Source organism: Genypterus blacodes, unplaced genomic scaffold (assembly GCF_046128005.1).
Source record: "Genypterus blacodes isolate CSIRO-AG114 ecotype Tasmania unplaced genomic scaffold, CSIRO-AGI_Gbla_v1 ptg000029l_1, whole genome shotgun sequence".
NCBI classification, from domain to species: domain Eukaryota; kingdom Metazoa; phylum Chordata; class Actinopteri; order Ophidiiformes; family Ophidiidae; genus Genypterus; species Genypterus blacodes.
In genome coordinates, this window is record NW_027466842.1 from 6,977,849 (window position 1) to 7,002,090 (window position 24,242).

The 24,242-nt window shown below is 44.2% G+C and overlaps 4 protein-coding genes across 4 annotated transcripts; 1 reads left to right on the forward strand and 3 right to left on the reverse strand.

The window, feature by feature from the left end:
• Positions 1-1,821: 1,821 nt before the first annotated feature.
• On the reverse strand, positions 1,822-7,782 carry sirt6 (sirtuin 6). The gene is made up of 8 exons (XM_076145113.1): positions 7,597-7,782; positions 6,937-7,064; positions 5,222-5,404; positions 4,464-4,523; positions 3,081-3,176; positions 2,755-2,835; positions 2,296-2,419; positions 1,822-2,176 (listed from the first exon to the last, which is right to left on the reverse strand). Exons 1-8 carry the CDS (start codon positions 7,660-7,662, stop codon positions 1,874-1,876), a joined length of 1,041 nt encoding a protein of 346 aa, XP_076001228.1. The 5' UTR covers positions 7,663-7,782; the 3' UTR covers positions 1,822-1,873.
• A 590-nt stretch (positions 7,783-8,372) lies between these two features.
• On the reverse strand, positions 8,373-12,316 carry LOC142994150 (ubiquitin-conjugating enzyme E2 R1-like). Its single transcript, XM_076144841.1, has 5 exons — positions 11,582-12,316; positions 10,758-10,844; positions 10,553-10,650; positions 10,223-10,357; positions 8,373-10,065 (listed from the first exon to the last, which is right to left on the reverse strand). The coding sequence occupies exons 1-5, from the start codon at positions 11,765-11,767 to the stop codon at positions 9,855-9,857; spliced, it is 717 nt and encodes a 238-aa protein (XP_076000956.1). The 5' UTR covers positions 11,768-12,316; the 3' UTR covers positions 8,373-9,854.
• A 640-nt stretch (positions 12,317-12,956) lies between these two features.
• cactin lies at positions 12,957-17,314 on the forward strand. The gene is made up of 10 exons (XM_076144680.1): positions 12,957-13,293; positions 13,474-14,095; positions 14,215-14,310; positions 14,426-14,571; positions 14,685-14,847; positions 14,937-15,051; positions 15,188-15,380; positions 15,494-15,616; positions 15,738-16,111; positions 16,210-17,314. The coding sequence occupies exons 1-10, from the start codon at positions 12,995-12,997 to the stop codon at positions 16,698-16,700; spliced, it is 2,622 nt and encodes an 873-aa protein (XP_076000795.1). The 5' UTR covers positions 12,957-12,994; the 3' UTR covers positions 16,701-17,314.
• Positions 16,866-23,783, reverse strand: sema4e (semaphorin 4e). The gene is made up of 15 exons (XM_076144681.1): positions 23,487-23,783; positions 21,851-22,138; positions 21,586-21,731; positions 20,975-21,037; positions 20,786-20,884; positions 20,563-20,662; positions 20,359-20,469; positions 20,117-20,268; positions 19,721-19,899; positions 19,476-19,632; positions 19,096-19,318; positions 18,897-19,012; positions 18,632-18,789; positions 18,490-18,542; positions 16,866-18,411 (listed from the first exon to the last, which is right to left on the reverse strand). Exons 2-15 carry the CDS (start codon positions 21,957-21,959, stop codon positions 17,750-17,752), a joined length of 2,328 nt encoding a protein of 775 aa, XP_076000796.1. The 5' UTR covers positions 21,960-22,138; positions 23,487-23,783; the 3' UTR covers positions 16,866-17,749.
• Between the last annotated feature and the right edge of the window lie 459 nt (positions 23,784-24,242).

Genomic DNA, 24,242 nt, shown 5'->3' on the forward strand with positions numbered 1-24,242 from the left:
CTGCACACACTCACCCTGACACCAGCTGCTTGGTTTCTGCTGAGTTTGGGTGCTGTCATGATCTCATTCAGCTCATTTTTTTAGTTCAATCCTCATTGTTTGTGATTCTTATGCAACTCCTTATTTACCACAATTAATATGAAATTGTTTCTGTTTATTTCTGCAACGCGAGGTTTATAATCTCCTATAAGATAATGGATGGATTTCATGATTTATAATACAAATATATCGCAATCATTACCAAACTACTTCAGGATTCTATACAAACATATCCATGTAACTATCACAAATGTGTCAAAACTGTTTTTATGTAGTACTGCAACAGCATCTGGTCATCTACACATAAGGTGGTTCAGTGTTTCTTGCCCTAAACAGCAATTCTGGCTCAAGCTTATATTTTAGCCTCCCCAGCCTTATACAAATGTATATGTACCAATGCTATCATTGGATGAATATACAGGACTTTCTTCTTTTTTTTTACAATTTCAGATTGGTGTATTGCTCTTGAAATTGACAAAACATTTGTATCAAACGATGGTGTTTCTGAAAGTCTCATGACTGGATCTCTAATGGAGTCTTCGGTTCGCCTGCCAGTATACATCAAAATCCCTTCATACATATTCAAGTCATCCTGCTTAGCAACAAACAGATGTGTGTTAGACAAAACACACAGACAGTTTGAGCAGATTCAGGAACATTTAAGATGTATGAAGTATATAGGTTGAGAAGGATAAAAGCATTCTGTGCAAAAATGTGTTTCTCTGTTACATTTGTGTTGGGTGACAATACGACTTAATAGCCGAAACATATTCAACATCAGGCACAAAGCAACATGTCCACACCAGCAATTACCTGCTTGCACAGACCCCTGGGGCCCTGGAGATGTCTGCAGAACAAGTTCAGATCATGATACAAATACATGATTTATCCTCTTCCTTCCTCTATCCTGGAGAGTTGGTTGTTAGGAGAAGGCGGGTTTTATTTCCTACCATGGTGCATAATCCCAAACGCCATATGTTGCATCCAGCATGTTATCAAGGCATCACAGTCACCTTTAAATACATGAAACAGTCCTTTACAGCTTTAACCATCTATTAGCGTTAGCATTTTCAACGACCTCTGTGACGCTAATGAGTTCCACAGCAAACAGAGAATCAAACCATTATCTCACACCCACACACACATGCTTCCACCTTCTGCTTTGAAATGTGTAATTAAATTCACATGTCGGGTACGAGTGACTGACAGGATACATACCAACACAGTGTGTACACAGTGAGGATCACCAGCTGTTTATTATAAAACACATGTATAAAAAACAGTAAAGACAACAGTGTGTACCATGTTGGAATGCAGTGGTTCTCTCTTAGGAACATGGAAATGTGTTGCATGATCAATCATCTATGAACCAATGAACACATGTGTTTAACCATGCTGTTGTTACGGCAACGGACTCATATGTGAGCTGAAGACTCCACACACCCTAGCAGCACGTCCTACATGTCCGTGTGTCCTGCAAACCTGAAAGCTTCCCTCTCTGGCCCAAATCTTCCATGCAAAGTGTCTCCATGGGGACGTCACAGACTGTCCATGGTTGAATGGACTCTAAAGCCTGACTGGTCTGGTGGACGTTAAAAGTAGTGTACAAAGAAACAACATGAACCTTAAAGAACCTAACCTTGTGCTGTGTCCTCACCCTGAGCACGATCACGTAGCTAATGAGGCTTTATTAGGAGGTCGGTTTGTCTATCTGTCTGTTTGGCTCCGTTTCATTTGTCTCTGCGAGAACGTCAAACACCAGAAGAGTTTTTGCTCCAGTGAGCATCAGATCAGAAGATAACTGGACAAGTTTTGGGATGAAAAACACCCCAGGCTATTTCTCATCTTTTATCCGAGCTGGGGATTCTGCTCTTTCTCTCTTCAACAGAATTGTCTCTTCCTTCAGATCGTCTGGTTGTGTCCTTTTCCTCTCCTCCTTAGTCATGTCCTTTTCCTTCTTTTTCTTTGAGGTGACCTCGTGCGGGGGTTTAACGTCGCTGCTCGACTCAGAGTCGGCCGTGGAGCTCTCGCAGACGGTCGGCCCCTCCCACTTCGGAATGTCCAACCCCAGCATGTCCATCAGCTGTTTCATGACCTCGTCCACATAACCATGGATGAGCAAGGTCGCCTGTTTGTCCTACGTGACGGAAAAAACAAACACGTAGAGGAGAATGAGACGCAACTTCCATCTGTAGTCCCATTTGATATACGCTTTCTGAGATGTGGTTGTATGCCGCGTCTAGGAATGTGACTCACATGCTTGGTGGGCTGCAAGTTGACGATGACCACTTTCCCGCCTTTGCGCTTGGTGAGGAGAGGAAGATTTCCGCTAGGTTTGATTTGCAAGGAGGTACCCAGAGTCAGTGCCAGGTCTGCTTGTCTGTGTGCAGATGTTAGAGAAATATCACGCATACACGTGACATTGTTCTTGTTTAATCTCATTCATTAATCAGCATTCATCGATGCAGATCAGGCTCAGGGACGTCTGGCTAATCAGTGGTAGGAGCAGCAAATCACCTCTTTGTCAGTCAAGTGTTACAAAAGCATCTATGTGGGTCAGAGTGAAAGCGTGACACACATTTCAAGTAGAAATAACAACAATGCTAAATGTGGGTGTGGTATAGAGAGGCACATGGGGGGGGGGGAGAGATTTGAGAGCCTGATGCATGGAGACATTTTGAATTGAGGGCTCTTTGGTACGACAGGACACCTCACCTGCTGCACTCCTCTGCTTTGCTCAAGTCCTTGTCTGGAAGAGGGTCCTCCCAGTCCAGTATGGTGCTGATCAGCTTCCCTCTGTTTACGCACGCGCACACACACACACACACACACACACACACACACACACACACACACACACACACACACACACACACACACACACACACACACACACACACACACACACACACACACACACACACACACACACACACACACACACACACACACACACACACACACACACACTTGTGGCTTGTGGCTTGTGGCTCATGTAAGGTTGAACAGCAAAGTTGTGCGGCAGCGAGCGGGCTGTTTACCTGCAGGCTCTGAGTCCCCTGGAGCGGACGACATCGCAGCGCCGCCCGGTTGGCTTCAGCCCCATCACACCGATCACCTTCTCTCTCACGTACTGGCTGGAAAACACAGACTCATACGCTTTAGTTCTTTAGTCATTTTAAAAGGTAAGTAAGTATAAAACGAGACATTTCATGCAAAGATAGGCTATAGGAAGTGTAACGATAAACACCCAGTTGCCACTTGATAATGCTCACCCACTTACTCGTACTGCCTACATCAGGGGGGGCTAACCAGTCCAGCTCAAAGAGTCACAACCAAACCCAACAACATTTTCGAAGAGCCGCACTGATACCAGACCATCAATAGCATGAAATGGTTCAACCTAACAAAAGAGCCATAAAGAAGAGGTGACGGAGAATAAATCAACAGTAACTTCGGGGTTAATCCCGTCACCTTTTCCAGCAGCAGCAGAATAACGCACAGGAAACTCGGTCGTTCTTGGGAAGTTGCCAGCTTTATTTCCACCAGTCGCTGGCACACTGAACATTCATATCTTCATACCCAGCTGACCCTCTCTCTCTCTCTCTCTCTCTCTCTCTCTCTCTCTCTCTCTCTCTCTCTCTCTCTCTCTCTCTCTCTCTCTCTCTCTCTCTCTCTCTCTCTCTCTCTCTCTCTCTCTCTCTCTCTCTCTCTCTCTCTCTCTCTCTCTCTCTCTCTCTCTCTCTCTCTCTCTCTCTCTCTCTCTCACCATAATTAAGTACAAACCACATTGGATTACCCCCCAAAAAAGTTTCCCATGTCAATATCTTATCCAAAATCTTAATATCTTAATATAATTTCCAGTAAAATTGAATTACAGAGACATTATTTCCTGCTTTTACACTGCAATAATTGATTTTTCTGTTCCATTGTAAAACAAACAGGCCTGGGTTTAGTTCAGGTAGAGTCAAAGTCCTTCAGAGTGGGCCGGCATTCTCTTCATTTTCATTCTCTGATCCAACAGCCGAGGCAAACTCCTCTCTGTCAACTGTGACGCTCTTTCACTGCCGCCTCCGTCAACGAGAACGTCGTGGGAAGAAGGGAAGTTCTTAAGGGAAATATTCTGTCGAGTGTTCTAGAACATCTACACCTGCCTTTTTACTCATTCTCTAATTTAGACTGGCGCCTAACTGAACCTGAACTTCAAGCTTTTTACTGTGTGCTGCCAAGGACGTTTACCTAATCAATTAGCGGACACTGAGCTGAGGATAATTTAAGGGTTTTAGGATTAAATAGGTGTGTGTGTGTGTGTGCGTGTGTGTGTGTGTGTGTGTGTGTGTGTGTGTGTGTGTGTGTGTGTGTGTGTGTGTGTGTGTGTGTGTGTGTGTGTGTGTGTGTGTGTGTGCGTGTGTGCATGCACGTACCTGCCACATTTCTCACACTCCTCTACGAACATGTTCCCATGAAGTTCTGCCAACAAATCCCTGGCAGAGTGAGACGGAGACATTGAAAGATTGAAGATCACAAAAACAATATTCACTCAGATTCATGTTAATACGCAGGTCAACACTTCCACGCGTCCAAAAACTTTCCTATTTCCTTTCTTTACAGCTCACTTTGAAAAACATTCTCAGCACTCCGCTCTACTTCTGTTCCATTTGGGACCTGCACAGATTAGTGCCAGCCAGTTTACTTTAGCCAGCTTCTTCCTTTTCTCAGTGATTTCCTCAGAGAATTACATTCAAGTCTCCTCTGCACCGTCGGAGTTTGGAGGGACAGGTAAGAAATGGCTTCCCGCAAAGGTGCGTCTAATGTGTGAAATATTACATTCCTGGCCTCAGGTTATTCGGGTATGATTGCTTAATGCAGACCAAGAGTTTTTCCATTACACTGGCCATTATTTCTGTAATTGAGGTGCCGCTCATTTCAGACATTCCACAACTGCTGTGATCGCCAAGCTGCTACTTCATATTTAACACCTTTAACACCTTTTCACTTGTATATAAAGCTGGATCTTAGGCTTCATCACATAGTACCTCTATATGTATTTGTTTTTTGAAATGGAAATGGATTAAATAAATTAGGTGGTTAGATTAGAACCGTTGTTTGCATTTTTGATACAGTTTTGAAATGAAATGTGTTGGTAGTTGTTCATATTTGATGGAATGTAGTGCAGTGTTACCTGGGGAAGCCAGATCGGACGTGCAAGCCGTCCACGTTCTGGCTGATGAGGTATTTGAGGTACCCGGCCCTCTGCAGTCCCAACAGTGCCATGTGAGTCAAACTGGGCTGGGCCTCTTCAAATGTGATGTCAAAGCGTGGTGACTCACCCTTTTCCTCCAACGTCCAAACACCCTTTGGACCCCTGAAACACAACACAGTACATTTATCAAGACCCTGACAACTGCTAAGCTGTTTCCAGGACACACAACCTATCTTTTTGAAAAGGCTTTGCTTCATGAAAACGCTCCAACAGAGGCATGACAGTCCCATCTCTCACTTTGCATTTGATATTCCCAGCACTACAGATGCAGCTCCAAGATTGTGCAGCAACGACCAGCACAAAAAAATTGGCAAGAGCATGAAGAGAGAATCCTTGAATTTTAAGACGCTTATTAACGTGAGAAAGATGCTGCAGAGCATGGACGCCTGTGAGGAGGTGAGAAGATGAAATGTAAGCACATGGTATCCTTGAGTCGATTAACCTGAACCATTTATTACCTTCAACTGGAGCATATGTGTGCACATGAGTGCCTGTGTGTCTGAGGAGTTAATTACTGACGCTATACAAGCAGTCAAGGCTAAATCACATATACACTATATGCTGTGGCTTTAGTTTGAACCTCTGCTGTAGAGTGGCAAACCAATCAAATATTAATTTGTCAAGTTCCCACTGTGGCCATTTCTAAGTGTGTTTCCACAGTTCATCCTTCAAACACTCTTTACAAAGATTTTTCTTGCTTGAGGCAAAATGTGTTTCCATAATAACCAAGGGAATCCCCACACTGTACTAGAATAAAACAAAACCGATTCGATGTAGTTATTGCCTTGTGTATTGTTATTTTGCACAGCAGCTTTGTCCTATGGAGCCACTCACTGTAACAGAAATGTACTGCCCTCATCTGCTAACACTGTGGTATTACAAGAGGAACCAGAGGGCTGACCACAGGGAGGTGCAGATGAGATGCTGTCAAAAGTACTGTGGTAAATATATCGAAAACCTGTGAGGCTGAAATCAACACAGCATGCAACACAATCACAACATATAGTTCAGACTAAATTCAGTTCAGACCACAATGCTTCTCTCAGAATCTCTCAGTGTAGAACTGGTAGTAGCACTGGTAGTAACTCTACTTCCTGAGGAAGTAGAGTTGGTATGTGCAGCAGGAGCTTGCTCCTCTTTTACCAGTCTGTTGTTGACTTTTCAGAATTCTTTGCCTCAGTCGGCTGGGGCAGCAGTATCAGAGCCGGTGAAACAAACAAACTCTGCAAACCGATTAAAAATGCTGCCTCTGTACTGGGAACAACTAGACCCAGCTTCTCAAACGTGATGATTTGCTGCTTTAATCAGATTCATGTGATTCATGTAATCGTCCGTAAAAATCCCTTTCTTTAGCTGCTCAGACAAACATTGTGTGCAGACATTTTAAGCAGTTGACAATTTATTAATGATTTGGGAAAAATACATACTAACAACAATAGGTTAATTAAATCATTTCCCTTAGCTATAGCCCCAATTCAAATCTTTTATATCTGCATTACATAAATAGTTCATGCTTGATCTTAATTTTAAGGACATTTCCCAAAAGATGAAAGTTGGATAGCTCTATTGGGCCGTTTAAAGAGTGTGTGAGAAGTGGTGTGTGTCAAGTTGCAGTAGGCTTGTAGACGCCTCACCTGAAGTCTGGTATCCCTGCTGAGGTGCTGATTCCTGCTCCAGAGTGGACGACCAGGTACTGAGATTCTTTTATGAGCTGAGCCAACGTCTCCACCTTTGCCTTCAGCTCCTCAGGACTATCAAACACCTGTTAACACACACAACACAGAAAGTTCAAACAACACTGATATCATACTCTCCAAACCAGGGAAACAAAGATAACATTTCAGATTTGCTACAATGTTATAATCAAAACCCCTCAAAATATATAATTGCCATATTTATGTTATGAGAATGTGTCACCCAGATTAGATTTCTCAAGACAATAAGGCCACAGGTTATGTCACTGGAAGGGGGCAATCTTACTGTCAATACTCTGGAGAGTTCATATGTTATCATACATCACAGCATAGTAGTTACGATCAATGAGCATAAAACCCATTCGGAGACTCGATGTGAAGTTAGGAATAATGGCTAAATTCAATAAGCAGGTTCCACCAGAGAAACTCACATTTAGCCATTCATTTCATTGTTGTAACTGATGGTGGCATAGAATTGTTGTATCTGGATGGCTTAAGGGGGGTCATATTTATCCCAAATATTAAATACAGAGCAGGAAATGAGGCTCATCGGTCCTCACCTAGCCAACAAAGCTAACAAATCTAGCATTAGTTCTTTACCTCAGGAAGTCCGCATACGCCTTTATTATCATACGAAGAGAGTCCAGCAGCATAATTGACAGACATGGCTGCGGGTTGACAACCCTTTTTGTTATTTATAGTCTTAAAGCCGCTATCATATCACGCGAGCGGCAAGAAAGAGACGAATCTTTTCAGCGGCTTCTGAAATGTTTCTGGTGACATCATCCCAGCGCGACGCGTGGATGCGTGCTGCCTTTACTGACACGGAGAAATGGGTTTGCTTTGCCTGTTCACAACAATTCTAAGGTGTGGCTGAGAAACCGAGATGAACGTATTAAATGTACAGTTAATGATGATAAACCGAAAAATGGACGGAATCTAAAGGCTGAATACATCCGTACTCCGTCCGTCCGTACTCAGAAGAAAGTTGCGGGTTGTTGTGTACTTGAATGCAGCACGATCGTTATACCAATATAGACAGTTTGTACTGCGGTGTACGTATGTTTAAATAGGAGGTTACATGACAAATGTTATACGTGGGTTTTTGTCTGATATGTTCTGAGCTCAACAAATAGATCTGGGGTGTTGCCATTTTCAACGGCATCTTCCAACTCCACACCTTCTCCAACAATGCTGGAGGGAGTTTCAGCCAGTTTTACTACGTCTTCCATGGCTGTTCTCCACATCATCATCTTAAGCAAGTGGTGAAAATCTGATCAGGTGAGTCCACCACACAGGGCAGATCCATAATTTGAGAGGCTCAAGCAAATAAGTAAAATCATTACAGCAACAACAGGCATATTAACACAGTGCACTTCTTCCCAATAAATCTTTATTTTTCAGTTTTCACAGGTGAATAAAACAATAAGGTGCTCACCCATACAGCTACATGTGCATATCAGTTATGTTTCCTGTTGAAGCTGTAAACCTTCTTTGAAGACCACCTAAAAAGTAAAATAGCTTCTTGAGGTTTAACATTTTTTTTTGAATGTAATTATCCTGAGAATTGCAGAATGAAGTCCAATTTGAATGAATGAAACAAGAGATATTGCTCTTAAAACTCTCCAAAGCATATCAATACATGCCCACCCTCCAGTAGCACACAAAAAGAGTAAAGAAACGTAAAACATGGTGGCCTCAAACTGTTTTACTACTAGGGACTTGAACCATAGTTGAAAAATATTTATAACCCTGACTGATACAACAACATTTTTGACAAACTCTACCAAATAATAATATACCCAATAATCTCATCACAAAATCCATTCTCAAAGCAGGCAAAATGTCTAACCAAAGAAAACGACTAAAAAAACACAAAGCAAGAGTGAAAACAAAAAACATGGACGAGATTACAGCAAACATTAGTCATGAAATGTTTTGCGCTTTCTTTTACACTCATGACTTTGGCTCCATCAAGCCTCTCAGAGAGGGAACCTGAGGACAAACACGATTCTAATCATTAATTAGTTCCGCCCCCCTGATAAGCGTCATCATCTTACACAACACTTGACCATAGCTACTTCAAAAAACACAATAACTCAAAAAGACAGATAAACACATGACAGTTATCGCAAGAAAACCACAGCAAAGATCAGTTTCATGTTACTGAAATGTTCACATGAAGCTTTGACCCAGGCTGCTCCTCCCGCTAAAGAGTTCTCTGTGATCGCCATCATCACAAGTGTTTATGATCTCACTGAGGTGAGGACACATCAATAGGTAAACAGTCCACCTGTAAAAGAGACAAAAAGCGTCCAAGATGTTCGGGCATGCAGAAGAACTTTGACAAAATCATCTGGTGACAACTCGGGTCCCTTCCTTTAGAAGCAAGACAGACTCTGTACCCTGGAAATGTGAGATTCAAAGTGCCTTTGCCGAAGCAGCGCGAAAAATCCTCAATCTTCTGTCCAACAGATGGTGAGCAAGACCCGGTTACAATTAGGGAAATGAAGATATGCAAGAGAGAGTCGGAGCAAGATTTGTAAGTCTTTGCACCAGTGCAAATGTTGCTTTTGTGGACAGTGGTATTAAACCCATAATACTGGAGAGTGAAAATCACACATATTGTAGCTCCTTTTCAAAGTATTCTATAAAGGTAAGGTTTTGGGTGAAAAAAAAAATCGTATGACTTTTGTGCTGGTGCAAATCTTACTAGATCGGACCCTTCCAGAACAGTCCGGAAAAAAACTGTCCTGTTCTCAGTTAATTAAGTAGGCGGCTTAAACTCTTTCTTCGCTGTAGACGGCAGCAACCCGGAATCAAAGTGGGCAGCATGTGTCAGCTAAACTGGAAGCACGTCACGACTCTTCGTTGCCTGAGTCATCTTCGTCGTAACAGCAGTCGCCATCCTCGTCCTCTAGGTCCTCGTCGTCGTAGTAATCGTCATAAAAGAGGTCAGAGCCTTCGTCGGGGGGCGGGGCGCGTGTACGAACGCAGTACTCTGCCAGTGTGGTGGGCACCTTCACGCCATCACGCTCAGCCTCTGCTTTGGTGGCCAACACCTGTTTCCTGAGGAGGGTATTAAAGAATATTTAATAAGAATATTTGCCTGGCTGACAAAGATCTTTGGGTCTTGAAATACAATATATAATAATAAACTGTATGATGTGTTTTGTCAGATCGGGCGAAGCTTTACCTTTAAATTTAAAAGTTCTAATCGGTTTACCTGATGATTTCGACGTATTCCCTGTCCTTGCCTTTGCTGTCTCTCCATTTCCGATACATGACGGAAGCATCAACATTGGCAGGAGAGAACGTATTGGGTTCATTCAGCAGTGAGATGACGCTCAGCAAAATGGTCCTGAAAGCAAACACAACAGAGGAAATAGTTAGTAAATGTATTTTATTCAAAAACACAAGTGTTCCTTTCTTTGTGAGTGAACTTTGACTGAAATCACATATACACAAAAAAGCTCTATTGGTTAAGTAAGATAGAGTTTGGAAGTTGAGAGTAAAAACAAGCAGAGGAGAGTAAATAAAACAAGACGGTACTAACCGGACGTTCTGAGTGGGATTCCATCTCTCTGAGGGCAACTCTCCACTCTGTGGGTCATCCACTGGAGGGTGCAATATAGAAATACACACGTCGCCATTCTATAAACAGAGACAATGAATATGTTGTTTAAATCACATGACATAAACATCACATATAATTCAAAAGTCAAGTTAGGAGAGTTACACAATCAATCATCATATTTCACCTCATAAATGTTTGGGTGCCACATCTTGGTGAGGAAACGGAAGGCAGGAGGAGAGTACGGGTAGTCAGTGGGGAACTTGATCCGAGCCTGGAGCACAAAACAAACCGTTCCATATCAAATTCAGTTAAATAACATCAAGTACAGCAAAATCACAGCAAACAAAAAACAAGACCTGATAAAAAAAACATGAAAACACATTTAATATGACTTAATAACAGTAGTAAAAACTAATAAAAAGGCATAATATAATAATTACTTGTATCCCCTATATTTCTTTTATTGTCGAGTTAGATGACTCCATTCGATTTTCCAGGTTAAATAATCAAGCTGCTGAAGGATGGGTGAAATTTACAGGTTTTGGATTTTAATAATGAAGAATTGACCATAACAATTGCAATAATTCATAATGTATATATATATATATATGTTTTTTTTTTCTGTACAACATTGAGTGTGGTGATCTGTACAATCCATCCACTAGTGTGACAACCATGACATCAGTATTGTGTATTTTCCATGTGCAATATTATAAAGTGCAAAATCTATTTATGTAGTCGTTATATGAAAGTTTAGACTTTAGAGCATAGCAAATGTGCTAATTTCAACTCTTGCCACTGGGTGTAACTTTTCAGCATCTGATATGGGAACTGGGAGAGGCGTTGACCACCATTTTACACTGCATTCTGTTTACAGTTGTATCCTCTCCATCTCTGATAACGCTTCGATTCTCTCTTCAGCTGAGAAAACCCGGGTGCTGCTATAACATGGCGGTATCTGACGTCTTCCCTCCGATTCCCTTGATTGTTCGTTAGAAGTGCCCTTACCTTAAAATAGCCGCCTTCATAATGAGTATTGGGGGGCCCGAAAATAGCCACTTCCCAGTTGTACAAATCGGCTTCATCCACGAGTGTTATCTTGAATCCTTCCACTGGCTCCTCCTGAAGACTCTTCATCTCCAGCATTAGCGCTTTCTGTGAGCTGGCTACGCGAGACGAATCGTGTTGCGCCATACTTTACAAAAACCTAACCTTTCGAGATAATCTGAAGTAAACTGGTCGATTTGTTTACAAAGCTTCCTGCCTAAGCCTCGCTAGCCAACGAATACAATGAACAGGCCAAACCACCCAAACTGCGCACAAGTCAAACAAAGGTTTTGTGTGTATATCCCCTAAACCGACGAGTTATTTACCAACGTCAGTACTAAAAAGTTGGCAAAGTGGCCAAAGCATGGTGACTAAGCGGCACCAGAAGTTATACGCGAACCAACCTGTCAAAGCTGTGACGGAACCGTAAATCTGACGCTAGCTGTTGGCTAACTTCAGACAGCTAACACCCTTTACCTGGAGCTGCGGCTGCACCAAACCGCAGCACGGAGTTTCTAAGTCGCCGCTGCTGGCACAACACGGCGGCGAAATAACAGTAACACACTATAGACTTGAAATAATATTTACGAAACCATCAGTAGGTATAGTGAGAAGTGTTCTCGACGTCCCGAATGTAAGGTCGGGTAAAGAAGAATGTAGCTGAAAGGGGTCCTCTCTTCTCTCAAAACAGGCGAAGGGATCTGGTGCATTCTGGGACTTGTAGTCCGATGTGACACATAAACATGTGATTTTCTTTCTTTTAAAAGCCACAAGAGGGATACACAAGTCTCAAAACATTTACCAAAGTATCCAATTTTACATATAAGTATAAGCTAAATTTGAGAATTCATCAATTTTACGGATAAGATGTATCAAGACTGATATGAGAGAACTACACCCACCTAATTGTCTGACCACAAGACAACACGGAAGTTTGTGTTTGTAAATCTGTTCTGACCCGTTTTTTCTATCAAATTATTTGCGTACATTTACAGATCTCTTTGTATTCACTTGAATGCTACACGCTCAGTGTTCTGTAGGAAGTGTACATATAAACAAAGGATATTTATTTGCACGTAGTTTCTCTTTTCGAGACGTGATTATGAGCCCTTTGAAGTGCGCCGCATTAAGGACAAGACCATTTGAGGTGGCTCTCTGTTGCCTGCGTACATTATTATAAAAAAGTATTTAAACGCAGTTTCTGCTAACAGTTGTTTAAAACCAATGACTAATTCGTGTTAGTAGGTTTGAGAAAAATGTTTCACTAATCCATATTTAAGCTGCGTTCTGCAAGAACGTCAAACCTTTTTGAACGATACCTCCTATTTACGCGACGGGCTACAGTCAGGACCCAATGCTGGCAGACACTTCGAGATGAGTTCGAAAGCACGCCGTCGGTCCCGCTCCAAATCCAGAAGTCGGAGCCGGGAAGCGAGAAACAGGTCCAGGGTAAGCAGGACTCCGTCTCCGGTGGAGAGGAGGGGCCGCAGTCGGTCCATGGATACCAAACGAACCGCTCGGGGATGCAGCGGAAGTTCCAGCGGCAGTGATCGCTCTCCTGGCCGCCGTCGGCCTCAACAAAAAGACCGTCCAGGCTCCAGGAGCGGTTCAGAGAGCGAACCGAGGAGAGTACTGCACCGCCGGAGAAGCAAGTCCAGGGGCCGATCACTCAGGTAGCGATCTGTATGTCTGATTCTGATGGAGTAGATCCATGTGTGGAGTTAAGTTTCATATGTGTCGACAATAACAAATACTTTACGATGCATTGTTCTCCAAAGATCTGATGTCTCCTTCAGTCTACAACACTTGGGGTAAAATGTCTTTGTCTTTGTCATTGTCCTTTTCTATTTTAGTTGCGATTCAGATGATGCGAGCACGAGGAGAATGGAAACGCAGAGCCGGAGAGGAACTTCACGAGAAAGGAGAAGGGAAAGATCCCAGTCCGCCTCAGATTCTCGTGGTGGGAGCAGTGACAGAGAAAGGAAGAGACAGAGGAGTCCTAAGAGAGGGAGTCTAATCAGAGAGAGACAGAGGAGGGAGGGAGAAAGGGAGAAGGAGAGACGAGGGAGCAACAGCAGAGACGGAGACCGAGAGAGAAAAGGAGAGAGGGAAAGAAGCAGAGACGTAAGGAAGAGGAGTGAAGATGGGGACCGAGGGAAGGCAGAGAGAAGCACGGGGAGGGATGAGAGAGACAGAGGACAGCAGCGCTCCAGCTCACCCGAATCCTCCGACAGCTCCATGCCCGGCGGGGAGGGACGCGTAGCCAAAGAGAAGGAGAATAAGAAGAAACAGAAGGAGATGTTGAAGGCTCTGGAGACCCCAGAAGAGAAAAGGGCCAGACGACTGTCCAAGAAAGAAGCAAAGGAGAAGAAGAGGAGAGAGAAGATGGGCTGGAGTGAAGAGTACATGGGCTACACAAACGCAGACAACCCCTTTGGTGACAACAACCTGCTGGGAACCTTCAAATGGCAGAAGGCGAGCATGACACCAGTCTCCTTAAGGCTTTGAGTTGATTTGAGGTTAAACATTTCAGATCCTAGAAATTTTGGAAAGTTGCCTGTTGTGACTCATCTGACATGCTTTTGTGTTTTTAGGCGCTGGTGAAGAAAGGCATCGGTCATCTTGGAGAAAAGGAGCTGAAGGAAAGGAACAAATGCATTCAGGAGGAGAACCGCAGAGAGCTGCAGAAGGTAAGAGCAGTGTGGGTCTGAAGATGCAAACTCAGCTTGTATGTTAGGTTCAGTAACAAGACATCTCTTGCTCATGCTTTGATTTTGTAGTTAAATGGGGAATGTGCGTGTTCAGGTGAAACAGCTGCGACTGGAGAGGGAGCGCGAGAAGGCCATGAGAGAGACAGAGCTGGAGATGCTGCAGAGGGAGAAGGAGGCGGAGCACTTCAAGACCTGGGCAGAGCAGGAGGACAACTTCCACCTGCACCAAGCCAAACTACGGTCAGTGTGCATCAGCCAATACCATCCACTCCTCCCTACCGAGCTGCCAACACCTCAGCACCCTTTTTTAAATTCTCGCGCCGACTCACCAGCCCGTTTTCGTTGCACTCCAGATCTAAGATTCGAATCCACGATGGCCGCGCCAAACCCATCGACCTGCTGGCGAAGTACATCAGCGCAGAAGACGACGATCTCGCTGTGGAGATGCACGAGCCTTACACCTTCCTCAACGGGCTCACCGTCACCGACATGGATGACCTGCTGGAGGACATTAAGGTGAGTGTGTGCGCCCAAATGTGTAGTCTTAGAAGTTAGGGGGACCTCCATGTTTTGAGCTATTGTAATAAAGGTTGTTGCACTGGCAGGTGTACATGGAGTTGGAACAAGGCAAGAACGTCGACTTCTGGAGAGACATGACCACCATCACCGAGGATGAGATCAGCAAACTCCGAAAACTGGAGGCTTCTGGGAAAGGGCCAGGTGCCTAGTTCTATATCCTGTTTCTCTGTGTCTCCTGCTGTCTCGTTACACATGCAGCCATATGCACATTTAATCGTTGTGTCGTGTTGTACTCAGGGTGAAATGCTGAGCGTCTCTCTATGTTTGAACTCCTCAGGTGATCGGCGTGAGGGCATCAACACGGCAGTGAGCACCGATGTCCAGACAGTGTTCAAAGGAAAGACGTACAGCCAGCTGCAGGCGCTGCACCTGAACATCGAATCAAAGATCCGAGCTGGTGGGTCCAATCTGGATATCGGTTACTGGGAGAGTCTGCTGCAGCAAGTCAGGGTCTACATGGCAAGAGCCAGGTACACGTGTGAACCGTACACCTGGCACAATAAACCATATCAAGCCAGTATTGGTGGGCGTCAGTTTCCATGGATAACCAGTTAATGTGTAAAAACTAAATGTTATGTTACAGGTTGAGAGAGAGACATCAGGATGTGCTGCGTCAGAAGCTGTTCAAGCTGAAACAGGAACAAGGAGTGGGAAGTGAACCTCTGTTCCCCATCATCAAGGAGGAGCCGAGGAGCGAGGAAGAAAAGTAAGTCGCCCCCAAACACAAGCTGAAGACATTACATGCAAATTTCACTGATGTTTGTCATTAGTGCTTTTGCAGGCTACAACACTGATGTTCATACGTGTATTGTCGTCTTTCTGTACAGAACAGCAGAGCAGATGGGTGAAAATGCCACAGAACAACCTGGCCAATCATCTTCCTCCCCCTCAACCAGTAAGAACAAAGAGACTGAAGATGAGGATGATAAGGAGGAAGGTCCGACCACATCCACAGCAGGAAAGGCAAAGAATGATGATGAGGATGGGGGAGAAAAGGATGACAAGAAGGAGGAAGAGGAGCAGAGTGAGGCAGTGTTGACGGAGGAGGATTTGATCCAGCAGAGCCAAGCCGAGTATGACTCGGGACGCTACAGCCCCAGACTGCTCACAACGTCCGAGCTGCCGCTGGACACACACACCATCGCCCCCGAGGAGGACATACACAGGCTGCAGCTGGCACGCAGACAGCTACAGGTCACAGGTATGGAGACCACACACACACACACACACACACTCACTGCACTTCTAATCCAAACCTGCGTCAGAAATGGACATCTGACATCCTCTTTGTCCCGTCAGGTGATGCTGGCGAGAGCGCCGAAGATGCTTTTGTGCGTCGCGCCAGAGAGGGCATGGGTAACGACGAGGCCCAGTTCAGCGTAGAGTTTCCTGTCACGGGGAAAATGTACCTGTGGGCAGACAAATACCGTCCCAGGAAACCTCGCTTCTTCAACAGGGTCCACACAGGTTTCGAGTGGAACAAATACAACCAGACGCATTACGACTTCGACAACCCGCCGCCCAAGATTGTCCAGGGTTACAAGTTCAACATCTTCTACCCGGATCTGATCGACAAGCGCTCCACGCCGCAGTACTTCCTGGAGCCCAGTCCCGACAACAAGGACTTTGGGATTTTAAGGTTCCATGCCGGCCCCCCGTATGAAGACATCGCCTTCAAGATCGTAAACAGAGAGTGGGAGTACTCTCATCGCCATGGCTTCCGCTGTCAGTTTGCCAATGGAATCTTCCAACTGTGGTTCCACTTCAAGAGGTACCGCTACAGGAGATAAGAGGCCAAGTACCAGTCAACATGGACCAATAGCCCCCTTATTGGGTTGTGTAGTAAGTAAGAAAATGCACTCAGTGGCCACTTAATAAGATACGCCTGTACAATATCATTGACATAAATTCTACCATTATGAACCTGGGAAGTTTTAGAGGACATCGTTTCTGCCTCATGTAATTTGGTTCAATTATACAGTGAAAGTTTCTATACATTTCAGCCTCACTAAAGGATTTAAAGCGAGGGTGTCACTGTTTATTGGAATGTACCGGCGTATCTACTTAAGTGACCACTGCATAGTTCAAGTTGTATGTTAAAATGTTTGGTGCTCTTAAATGGAAGAGTCGTTTGTTAAAGCTAAAATCAGCTGTTTTGTCTGACAAATTATTTTGTAATGTACTGAAAATTACACACCAATTAAAGATTTGTTTCCCAAAACATTTTAATCTCAAATTCAATGACACTTAATCCTAAAAACACATCTGTGAACTTGAGTCTAAAGGTGACTCATGAATGCAGCTATCTGTTTCACACATTCTTGACAAGACGAGTCAAGTCTTGCTGAAAACTAAACTCTGTCAGCTGCAGTATGTTTGAATACTACTGGAATAACTCAACACATCCGATTTAAAAAAAAAAAAAAAAGAAAAAAAAAAAAAGCACTTTAATACCATAAAAGAATGCCTGCCACTACCTGCAACATGTTAGAAATAAAATGGCTCAATCAGGTAACAAAATCCCTGTGAAAATAATTCCACTCGAGTTAATCAAATCTATAACAGGAATTGCATCAATAAGTCGGAAAACAATCCATTAAAAAATGTTCTTCCAAACAAAAAGTCCAGTGCTGCCAACACTTACATATACAAAACATTACAGCATTGTTTGGCGTATTTCAGTCTCAAAATGTTTCATATATGTTTTGTGAGAATTCAGTTTCCACCAGAAATGTCCTCCAGGATGATTTGCTTGATGGGGCTGTTCCCTCTCGCATACACACACACACAGGCTTTCACTGCACTCCATGGCAAACTCGAAACAAGATGCTCGTTAATTTCAGATTTCCGACTCATCATCGATATATTGCAGCGAGGGCAGGGTGACAATTTCTGAATCATCCTGCTCTGCAGCACTCAATGCCACCTGCCCGCCAGTGTGGTTGTTATTGCTGCTGTGTGCTGACACCAGGGGCTTGTGCTCTGCAAGTTCAGGTCTCGGTTCATCTTGGCGGGTCACACCGGTGCCGCCTTCCCCTTGCTCTGACGGCTCATGGGGGTCAGATTGTCTATTGTTACGTTTGCACACCCAGGGCAGAGGTAGATGGCCTTTGTAAAAGTTCCAGCCCAGAAGGGCGGCAAGAAGAATCACTAAGATCACCACAGCAGCCTGCAATCCAGCCACAGAGGCGCCTTGCCTCTGGGCCTCTGGCAGAGACTTACCTGAACCTCTAAGACTTACGATGACCTGGTAGTCAGCCACAGTGGTGGTGTACTCGGCAGCTTTGGAGCGCTCGACAGAGACACAGCGGTAGCGGCCAGCATCATTGCTTGATGCATTGAGGATAAGCAGTCCGTCTTTTAAGCGCTGGAGGACGGGCGACGGGGTGAGGGGTCGGCCGTCCCTCTTCCAGCTGGTCGTTGCCAAGTTGGAGGGTTTAGGGCAACTGAGCTTCAAGTTTCCGCCTGGCGAGACGGACTTATTCTCAGGCGTCACAGGATCTGAAAACAAACACAGGTCTTCCACATTTGCATTTGCATTTTGACAACACATTTGTCAAACTGTTGTTCTGTACTCACTAGAATCCACGCAGAGACTGGCATTTCCTTCTTTCACACTTTGGATTAATTCTCTGGAATAAACAATAATTTTATGTTTGAGTGTAACAGAAAATCTTACAGAAAAAGTTTGTACACACATCTCATGTATACTGATGCTTACCTTTTAGCGTTAGACAGAGTTGTACATTTGGCAGTAGTTTTGTCCCAGCCACAGTAAGGGTCTCTGGCTAGTACACAGTCCATACAAGAGAAGGACCTCCCACATGTGGCCAGTGGAATCTGTACCGCTCCATGCTGTGAGCCTGCATACAGCTGACCCTGTACAGGACCAATCACACACAAACACAGGGCAAGAACAGTGAAGTAATGATGAATTCATTCATTTGGAAAAGACATTAATTTGATGAATTACTTAGTGTCTTTACCGTGACATTTGAGAATTTGAGAATTTTGATTGGCTCTGGGCCCTGGAAGACTTGCACTTCCTCTATGATGAACATCTCTCCATCATAGTTGACAGCTTTGAGTATGCTGCCTTCCTCTATTTGCAAAAATAACTAACTGTTAAAGGTGATTTTTAACATGATGTATTCGTATCAGAAATATGAAGAATCGTGCACAAACCTGTGCCTATGAACATCACATGGTACTTCTCTCCATCTGCGGCTTGAACCTGGTTGACGATTATGCGTGTAAATGTAGTTCTCTTCCGCACCAGAAGGGGTTTATGTCCTATTGGCTGGATAGCCTGGTCCATGAGGGGCTTGTCTCTGATAAACTGAAGGGTCCGGTCTGGGAGGTCAGTAGTCTGATTGAAACCTTGTTTACGAGCTTCATTGTCTATACACTGGAAACAGTAGAGTGGGAGGAAAGAAAGGAGAGAGCAAGAGATTCAGAACAAAAAAAAGGTAAAAAAAAGAGGCCTTTTGAGATTTGTCTTTGTCTCTCTCTCTCTCACTCATCCATAGAGCGAGACAGAGAGAGAGACTAGTGGACAGACTCACAGCTCCAGGCCGAGGGAAGGGGACTTCACCGCTGTACATCACCCACTTAACAAAGGAGGTTTCAACTGGTACTGGGGTCTTGTACTTCCCCTCTGCAAACACTTTGCTGATGTCAGACACACGGTACACACACACTGCAGACAGGTCAGATGTGTCCCTGAACCACAAAGAAAATGACCATTAGAAAGAAAGAGACCAAATCCCTCCTCTCACAGACACAAACAAATTTGTACAATCCAACGTACGCCTGTGGTGTGAAGATGGCAAAGAACAGGCACTTTTTCCAGTGCTGCTGCGGATCACACCAGCGGTAAGTGTCCTGGATAACATATGGCAGCTGGGAATCCAGGACTGGACAGTCCATCCTGGCTTTCAGGAAGGATGTCCACTTCTTCTGCAAGGTCCTCAAACCTCCAGTGTCCCCCTGGGAGGACAGAGCGACATGAGCGGAACGTAATGCCACACAGACGAGTGGAAAAACACAGACCAGAGCCGGCGTGGGAAGCAGTGCGGTGCAGCGGAAAGGACCGGCGCGCACAACAGAGGGAGTACTGTTAATATGTTATTGTGGCCCTGGAAAGCAGAGGGCGGGGGCTGCAACAAATGAGTACATGCATGATAATGTGCATGTACTTACTGACCTTGCAGACACGGGCCACACGGGAGACCACCAGTTTGTTGTAGCAGTCGCACTCCACAGCCGCCTCACTGAAGAACAGGTAGACTTTGTCATCGTCTCCCTCAGCACTTTCTTCACTCTCTGGCATCTGGGCCATGGAGACAAATGTTGGCTCTGGCAAAAAAATAAATAAAAAGGACTCAGCTTTGAAACATGTGCAGTCTGGACTCATCTCATAGACTCTCAGGTCCGTTACAGTTCTACCTTGGAGCCAGGACCTCATGAACTCAGTGCGTATGGAGACTGGAGAGCTGCGCATCACCACAGGCTGAGAACCCAGGAAGTTCATGGATGTGGCAGAGTACAGGTCATTTCCTGCCAAGAGAGCAAATAAAGAGGGAAAATAAGATAATTCTCATACACAACTTCTTCCCTGCGGCTTTATGCTGTTATGCAATCACTACTCACCAACCATGATGGAGGCGTATCTCTGGAAGGGATCAAACGGACACTTCCCTTTCCCATCCTCTGCTGCCTTCTCAAGAGTCAGTTTGCCATTTTTATATGACTATGCATGCACGCAAACACACAAACAACCCAACTCAGAATGTGTCAATCTTTTGATCGTTCATTTTTTGTACACGATTATGACAGCAGAGTGGAGAACACTGCTGCTCCTCATCTGTCTCACCATATAGTCACATTCTGGATCAAATGCATTGGTTCCACACACATACATCCGGCCGTCCTCCATGGTATGCAGGATCCTGATGTAGTTCTTGCACTCCGACTGTGTATGCAGTTAAAAAAGAGATGAGTACATCTACTCAATATGTGGGCATTGAAAACAGAAGAGTTCTAAATGATTGAAGTGACCCACCGCAGCGTCTTTCCCTTTGTTCTTGCAATCAATGTGTTGATCATCTGTCACTTCCCATTTCACCTAAAGTAAAAAACGATTTTCAAAACAGGTTAAAACGTGTCAACAAGTCATCTATAAATCAATCAAGTGTTTGAAAGTGTGTGAAATGCAATGTCACATCTTGAGGTTATGAAAAACCGGAACTGTTATCACAACCCTTTACTGTTATTCTGACATCAGTTACTATTAATACCAGCAGTGCAAGGGCCTTGAATCTGTTATGGCAAATTGATTGCACAAGACAAACTGTGGTAATATTACCACCAAACCCAAACTTCCTAATATGGTGTGAACAAGTGTTACTGCAACACTGACTCACATACACGACCGCAAAAGCTTCAGCCTTTAATGGAGCATTTCAGGTATTTAATTCTAGTGATAAGTTTTAAAACTTCAAACTGCACAATCTTTACAGAATATTTGACATTCCTTTGATTTCATTCAAGATCAATTACGTTTCACATATTTGTTCCATCTATGCTTTGGGCCAAGAAGGGTTTGGTAAAGTACTTTGCAGCCTGATGTTAACAACTCTCTCTTGAAGTGCGAGGGAACAAAGATGTGCCTACTGAGGCGAGTTTCTTGGTGATGTTGTTGAGGTCCAGAGCGTAAACAGCCTCTCTGGCGCCCAGCACAAGCAGGTCCAAGTCTTCTCTCAGCAGCATGATGGAGTAATCCAAGCCACCTTCATCGTGAAACAGGTTAGCATTGTCCCCTGGAGATGGTAAATGGCTAATGAACAGGGATCGCGCTCAAACTTAAAATATAGACAAAGATGAACTGTCACACTGAAAGTTAAAAGAAAAAAAATATAGACAAGATGACAGCACTCACTATGATACGGCACAGTTCTGCGAGGGACGCAGTCCAACTGTGCGTCATCTTCCATCATGAAGGCCGTGGGCAGCAGCCAAAAGACACCAAGACATATCAGCGGATGCATGGCACCTTTGTTGCAAATGCTAGGAATTTAAGCGTTTATTGTGTATCTAACGGTCGTCATACGGGGGTAAAGACAATATGCAGCATCTGTGACATGAAGAAGCCTGAGTGGAAGAGAACACCGGCCCCTGTGCGGGCCCCGCTCAGCAGCCCGTCCATGGCGAGATGGATGACACAGACCTGAGGGACAAAGAGGAGGAGGAGGGTTGAAAGAGACATGGTTGTAAAGACATCATATCAATGGAAGACTATGAGAAATCTGACATAGAATCCAAAACTTGACAACTGCCAAACAAAACTAAGTGAAATGTTGAAGAGAAACATTCAACCACTAGATAAAACATATAAAAGGGGAGAACAGAAAAAGTGGAGGAAGGGATAGAAAGGGCAGCGTGAGCTAAAGTCAGCGCAGCAGTAATTCTGTCAGTGCCATAGTGATGGTAATGCAGGGCCATGAAAGGCATTCAGCAGGGTGCAGGGATGTCAATTTCAGCTCTCCTGCAGCACCACACACAAGTGCACAATGAGAGAGTCACAGACATTGCCAAAGTCTGGGGAAGCCTACAGGAGGAAAAAAAACAAGCCTGGTGCAAGAGCTGTTGCACACACTTACAGGAAACAGCTCTGCTTTTTGTATAACAAAACACAACCTCCAACCTTCCTAATCCTACCTGTAGGCAACCGGGTAACAAACCGTCTGGGCTTGGTTCAAATCTAATGATGGTGCTGTCACAATAACGGCTGTTGTTTCTGCCATAGGTTTTACCTGCTGAGTGGGTGTGTGTGCTTCCCTCCTAAAAGAGGTGTGTTGTGTTTTACAGATGAGCTGCAGCATGTCAGAGAATGCAAGACCTGATGAGATGTTTCAAATAGTTTCACCTGGGGCCAAAACCTGCTTCAGTCAACACTCACCACCTACTTAAACACATTTGTCTCTCTGCTATGGGGTCATTTTATTGTCTTCTGTTCTTTCCCAAGGATAGTGGTTCTCAATAATGTTCCTGGCACTGGACCGTTTCCCCAGTATTCCCTGATTACATAAACCAGGTGTGTTCACACACCTGATTTAAATATTGTAATCAAGTGTGTACAACGAGGAAAGAGGGAGAAAATGCAGGAATACAAGAGGACCAATGGTCAAGGAAGTACTTACATTTTTGTGACACACACACACACACACACACACACACACACGCGAGAAAGAACGCGCTCAAACGTACAGTTTACATTTTAGTTTGAATAATATCAAACTGCTTTATAATTCCAACACTGGGCGTTTCGAGTTATTTCCCAAACATGCAATACATATTTAAATGGAAAGAGCGGACATTTAATGCTGGTGCACAATTATCTACAACAAACACAACTATGTACACACTCACCTGCTTCCAGACACGCCCAAGGGTGCAAAGGTTTCCATTTAAAATAAAACAATCACAACACCTGCTAAACTCACTCAATTCTGCACACTTCTGCTTCTACAAACGAACTAAGTGGTGATATGTCTTACACTTTACGTGTTGCTTACCTTGACAACAAGAGGAACTAATTCGCGTTACCGCGTAAGAAACGTTCTTGAATGTTGGATGTGCTGTAAGACGTGTAGAAACGCCCAGGTTCAGGTCTCAAACCCCGGGCAGACAAAGCCCGACCCTTGCCCTGCAGTCCTTCGTGTCTGGGGTGGGTGAGACGCCGCTGTCCTCCGGTATTGTTCTCAGAGTTTCGGCGCTCACATCCCGTCGTGTCTAGGAGCTGAATGAGCTGCTTCTGCGTTCAAGCTTCCGTTTTTTTTCTACTGCCTGCTAGCTTCACTGACGGCGAAGGGCGCAGCTCTCTGTTGTAATCAAGTTTTCATTGTTCACACTAATTCACATGCGTGCTAAAACGTGCGTGTGTGTGTGTGCGCGCGCACACGCATCATTTTATAGTAAAACATATGGCTGGCGTGTGTGTGCGTGTGGATAAGCTGCAACTACCAATTATTTTTCGTTATCCATTAGTTCTGTTCGATTGTTTACCCTATATAATGTAATAAAATGATGCCCATCACAACTTCAGTGGCCAACACAATGGCTCATTGTGACTGAAATGAAACTTGAATATATTTGCGTCTCTGAAATCTGATAAGGCATGCTGGGAAAATGCAGTCCCAGGCCAAACTTTAAAAGAATGTTTTGCAAAATCTTGGCAGGTCTTCTTCTATTTGGAGGATATTTTTCATCATATTCTACACACAGATGATTGTCCAGCATTCCGATCATTCTCCGTAATATTGATTCTTTTC

What these genes read in the sequence shown, in the direction of transcription:
- sirt6 (XM_076145113.1), bottom strand. Translation starts at nt 7,662, where the DNA reads ATGTCTGTCAATTATGCTGCTGGACTCTCTTCGTATGATAATAAAGGC. An exon ending in GCGTATGCGGACTTCCTGAG is followed by an intron (nt 7,065 to 7,596) that starts GTAAAGAACTAA and finishes GTGTGTTAACAG; the next exon opens with GTGTTTGATAGTCCTGAGGA. An exon ending in GCAGGGATACCAGACTTCAG is followed by an intron (nt 5,405 to 6,936) that starts GTGAGGCGTCTA and finishes GTTGTGTTTCAG; the next exon opens with GGGTCCAAAGGGTGTTTGGA.
- LOC142994150 (XM_076144841.1), bottom strand. Translation starts at nt 11,767, where the DNA reads ATGGCGCAACACGATTCGTCTCGCGTAGCCAGCTCACAGAAAGCGCTA. An exon ending in GGCACCCAAACATTTATGAG is followed by an intron (nt 10,651 to 10,757) that starts GTGAAATATGAT and finishes CTCTGTTTATAG; the next exon opens with AATGGCGACGTGTGTATTTC. An exon ending in AATCCCACTCAGAACGTCCG is followed by an intron (nt 10,358 to 10,552) that starts GTTAGTACCGTC and finishes GTTTGCTTTCAG; the next exon opens with GACCATTTTGCTGAGCGTCA.
- cactin (XM_076144680.1), top strand. Translation starts at nt 12,995, where the DNA reads ATGAGTTCGAAAGCACGCCGTCGGTCCCGCTCCAAATCCAGAAGTCGG. An exon ending in GTCTACATGGCAAGAGCCAG is followed by an intron (nt 15,381 to 15,493) that starts GTACACGTGTGA and finishes GTTATGTTACAG; the next exon opens with GTTGAGAGAGAGACATCAGG. An exon ending in CAGACAGCTACAGGTCACAG is followed by an intron (nt 16,112 to 16,209) that starts GTATGGAGACCA and finishes TTGTCCCGTCAG; the next exon opens with GTGATGCTGGCGAGAGCGCC.
- sema4e (XM_076144681.1), bottom strand. Translation starts at nt 21,959, where the DNA reads ATGCATCCGCTGATATGTCTTGGTGTCTTTTGGCTGCTGCCCACGGCC. An exon ending in ACAAAGGGAAAGACGCTGCG is followed by an intron (nt 20,885 to 20,974) that starts GTGGGTCACTTC and finishes CTGCATACACAG; the next exon opens with TCGGAGTGCAAGAACTACAT. An exon ending in CATGAGGTCCTGGCTCCAAG is followed by an intron (nt 20,269 to 20,358) that starts GTAGAACTGTAA and finishes TTTTTTTGCCAG; the next exon opens with AGCCAACATTTGTCTCCATG.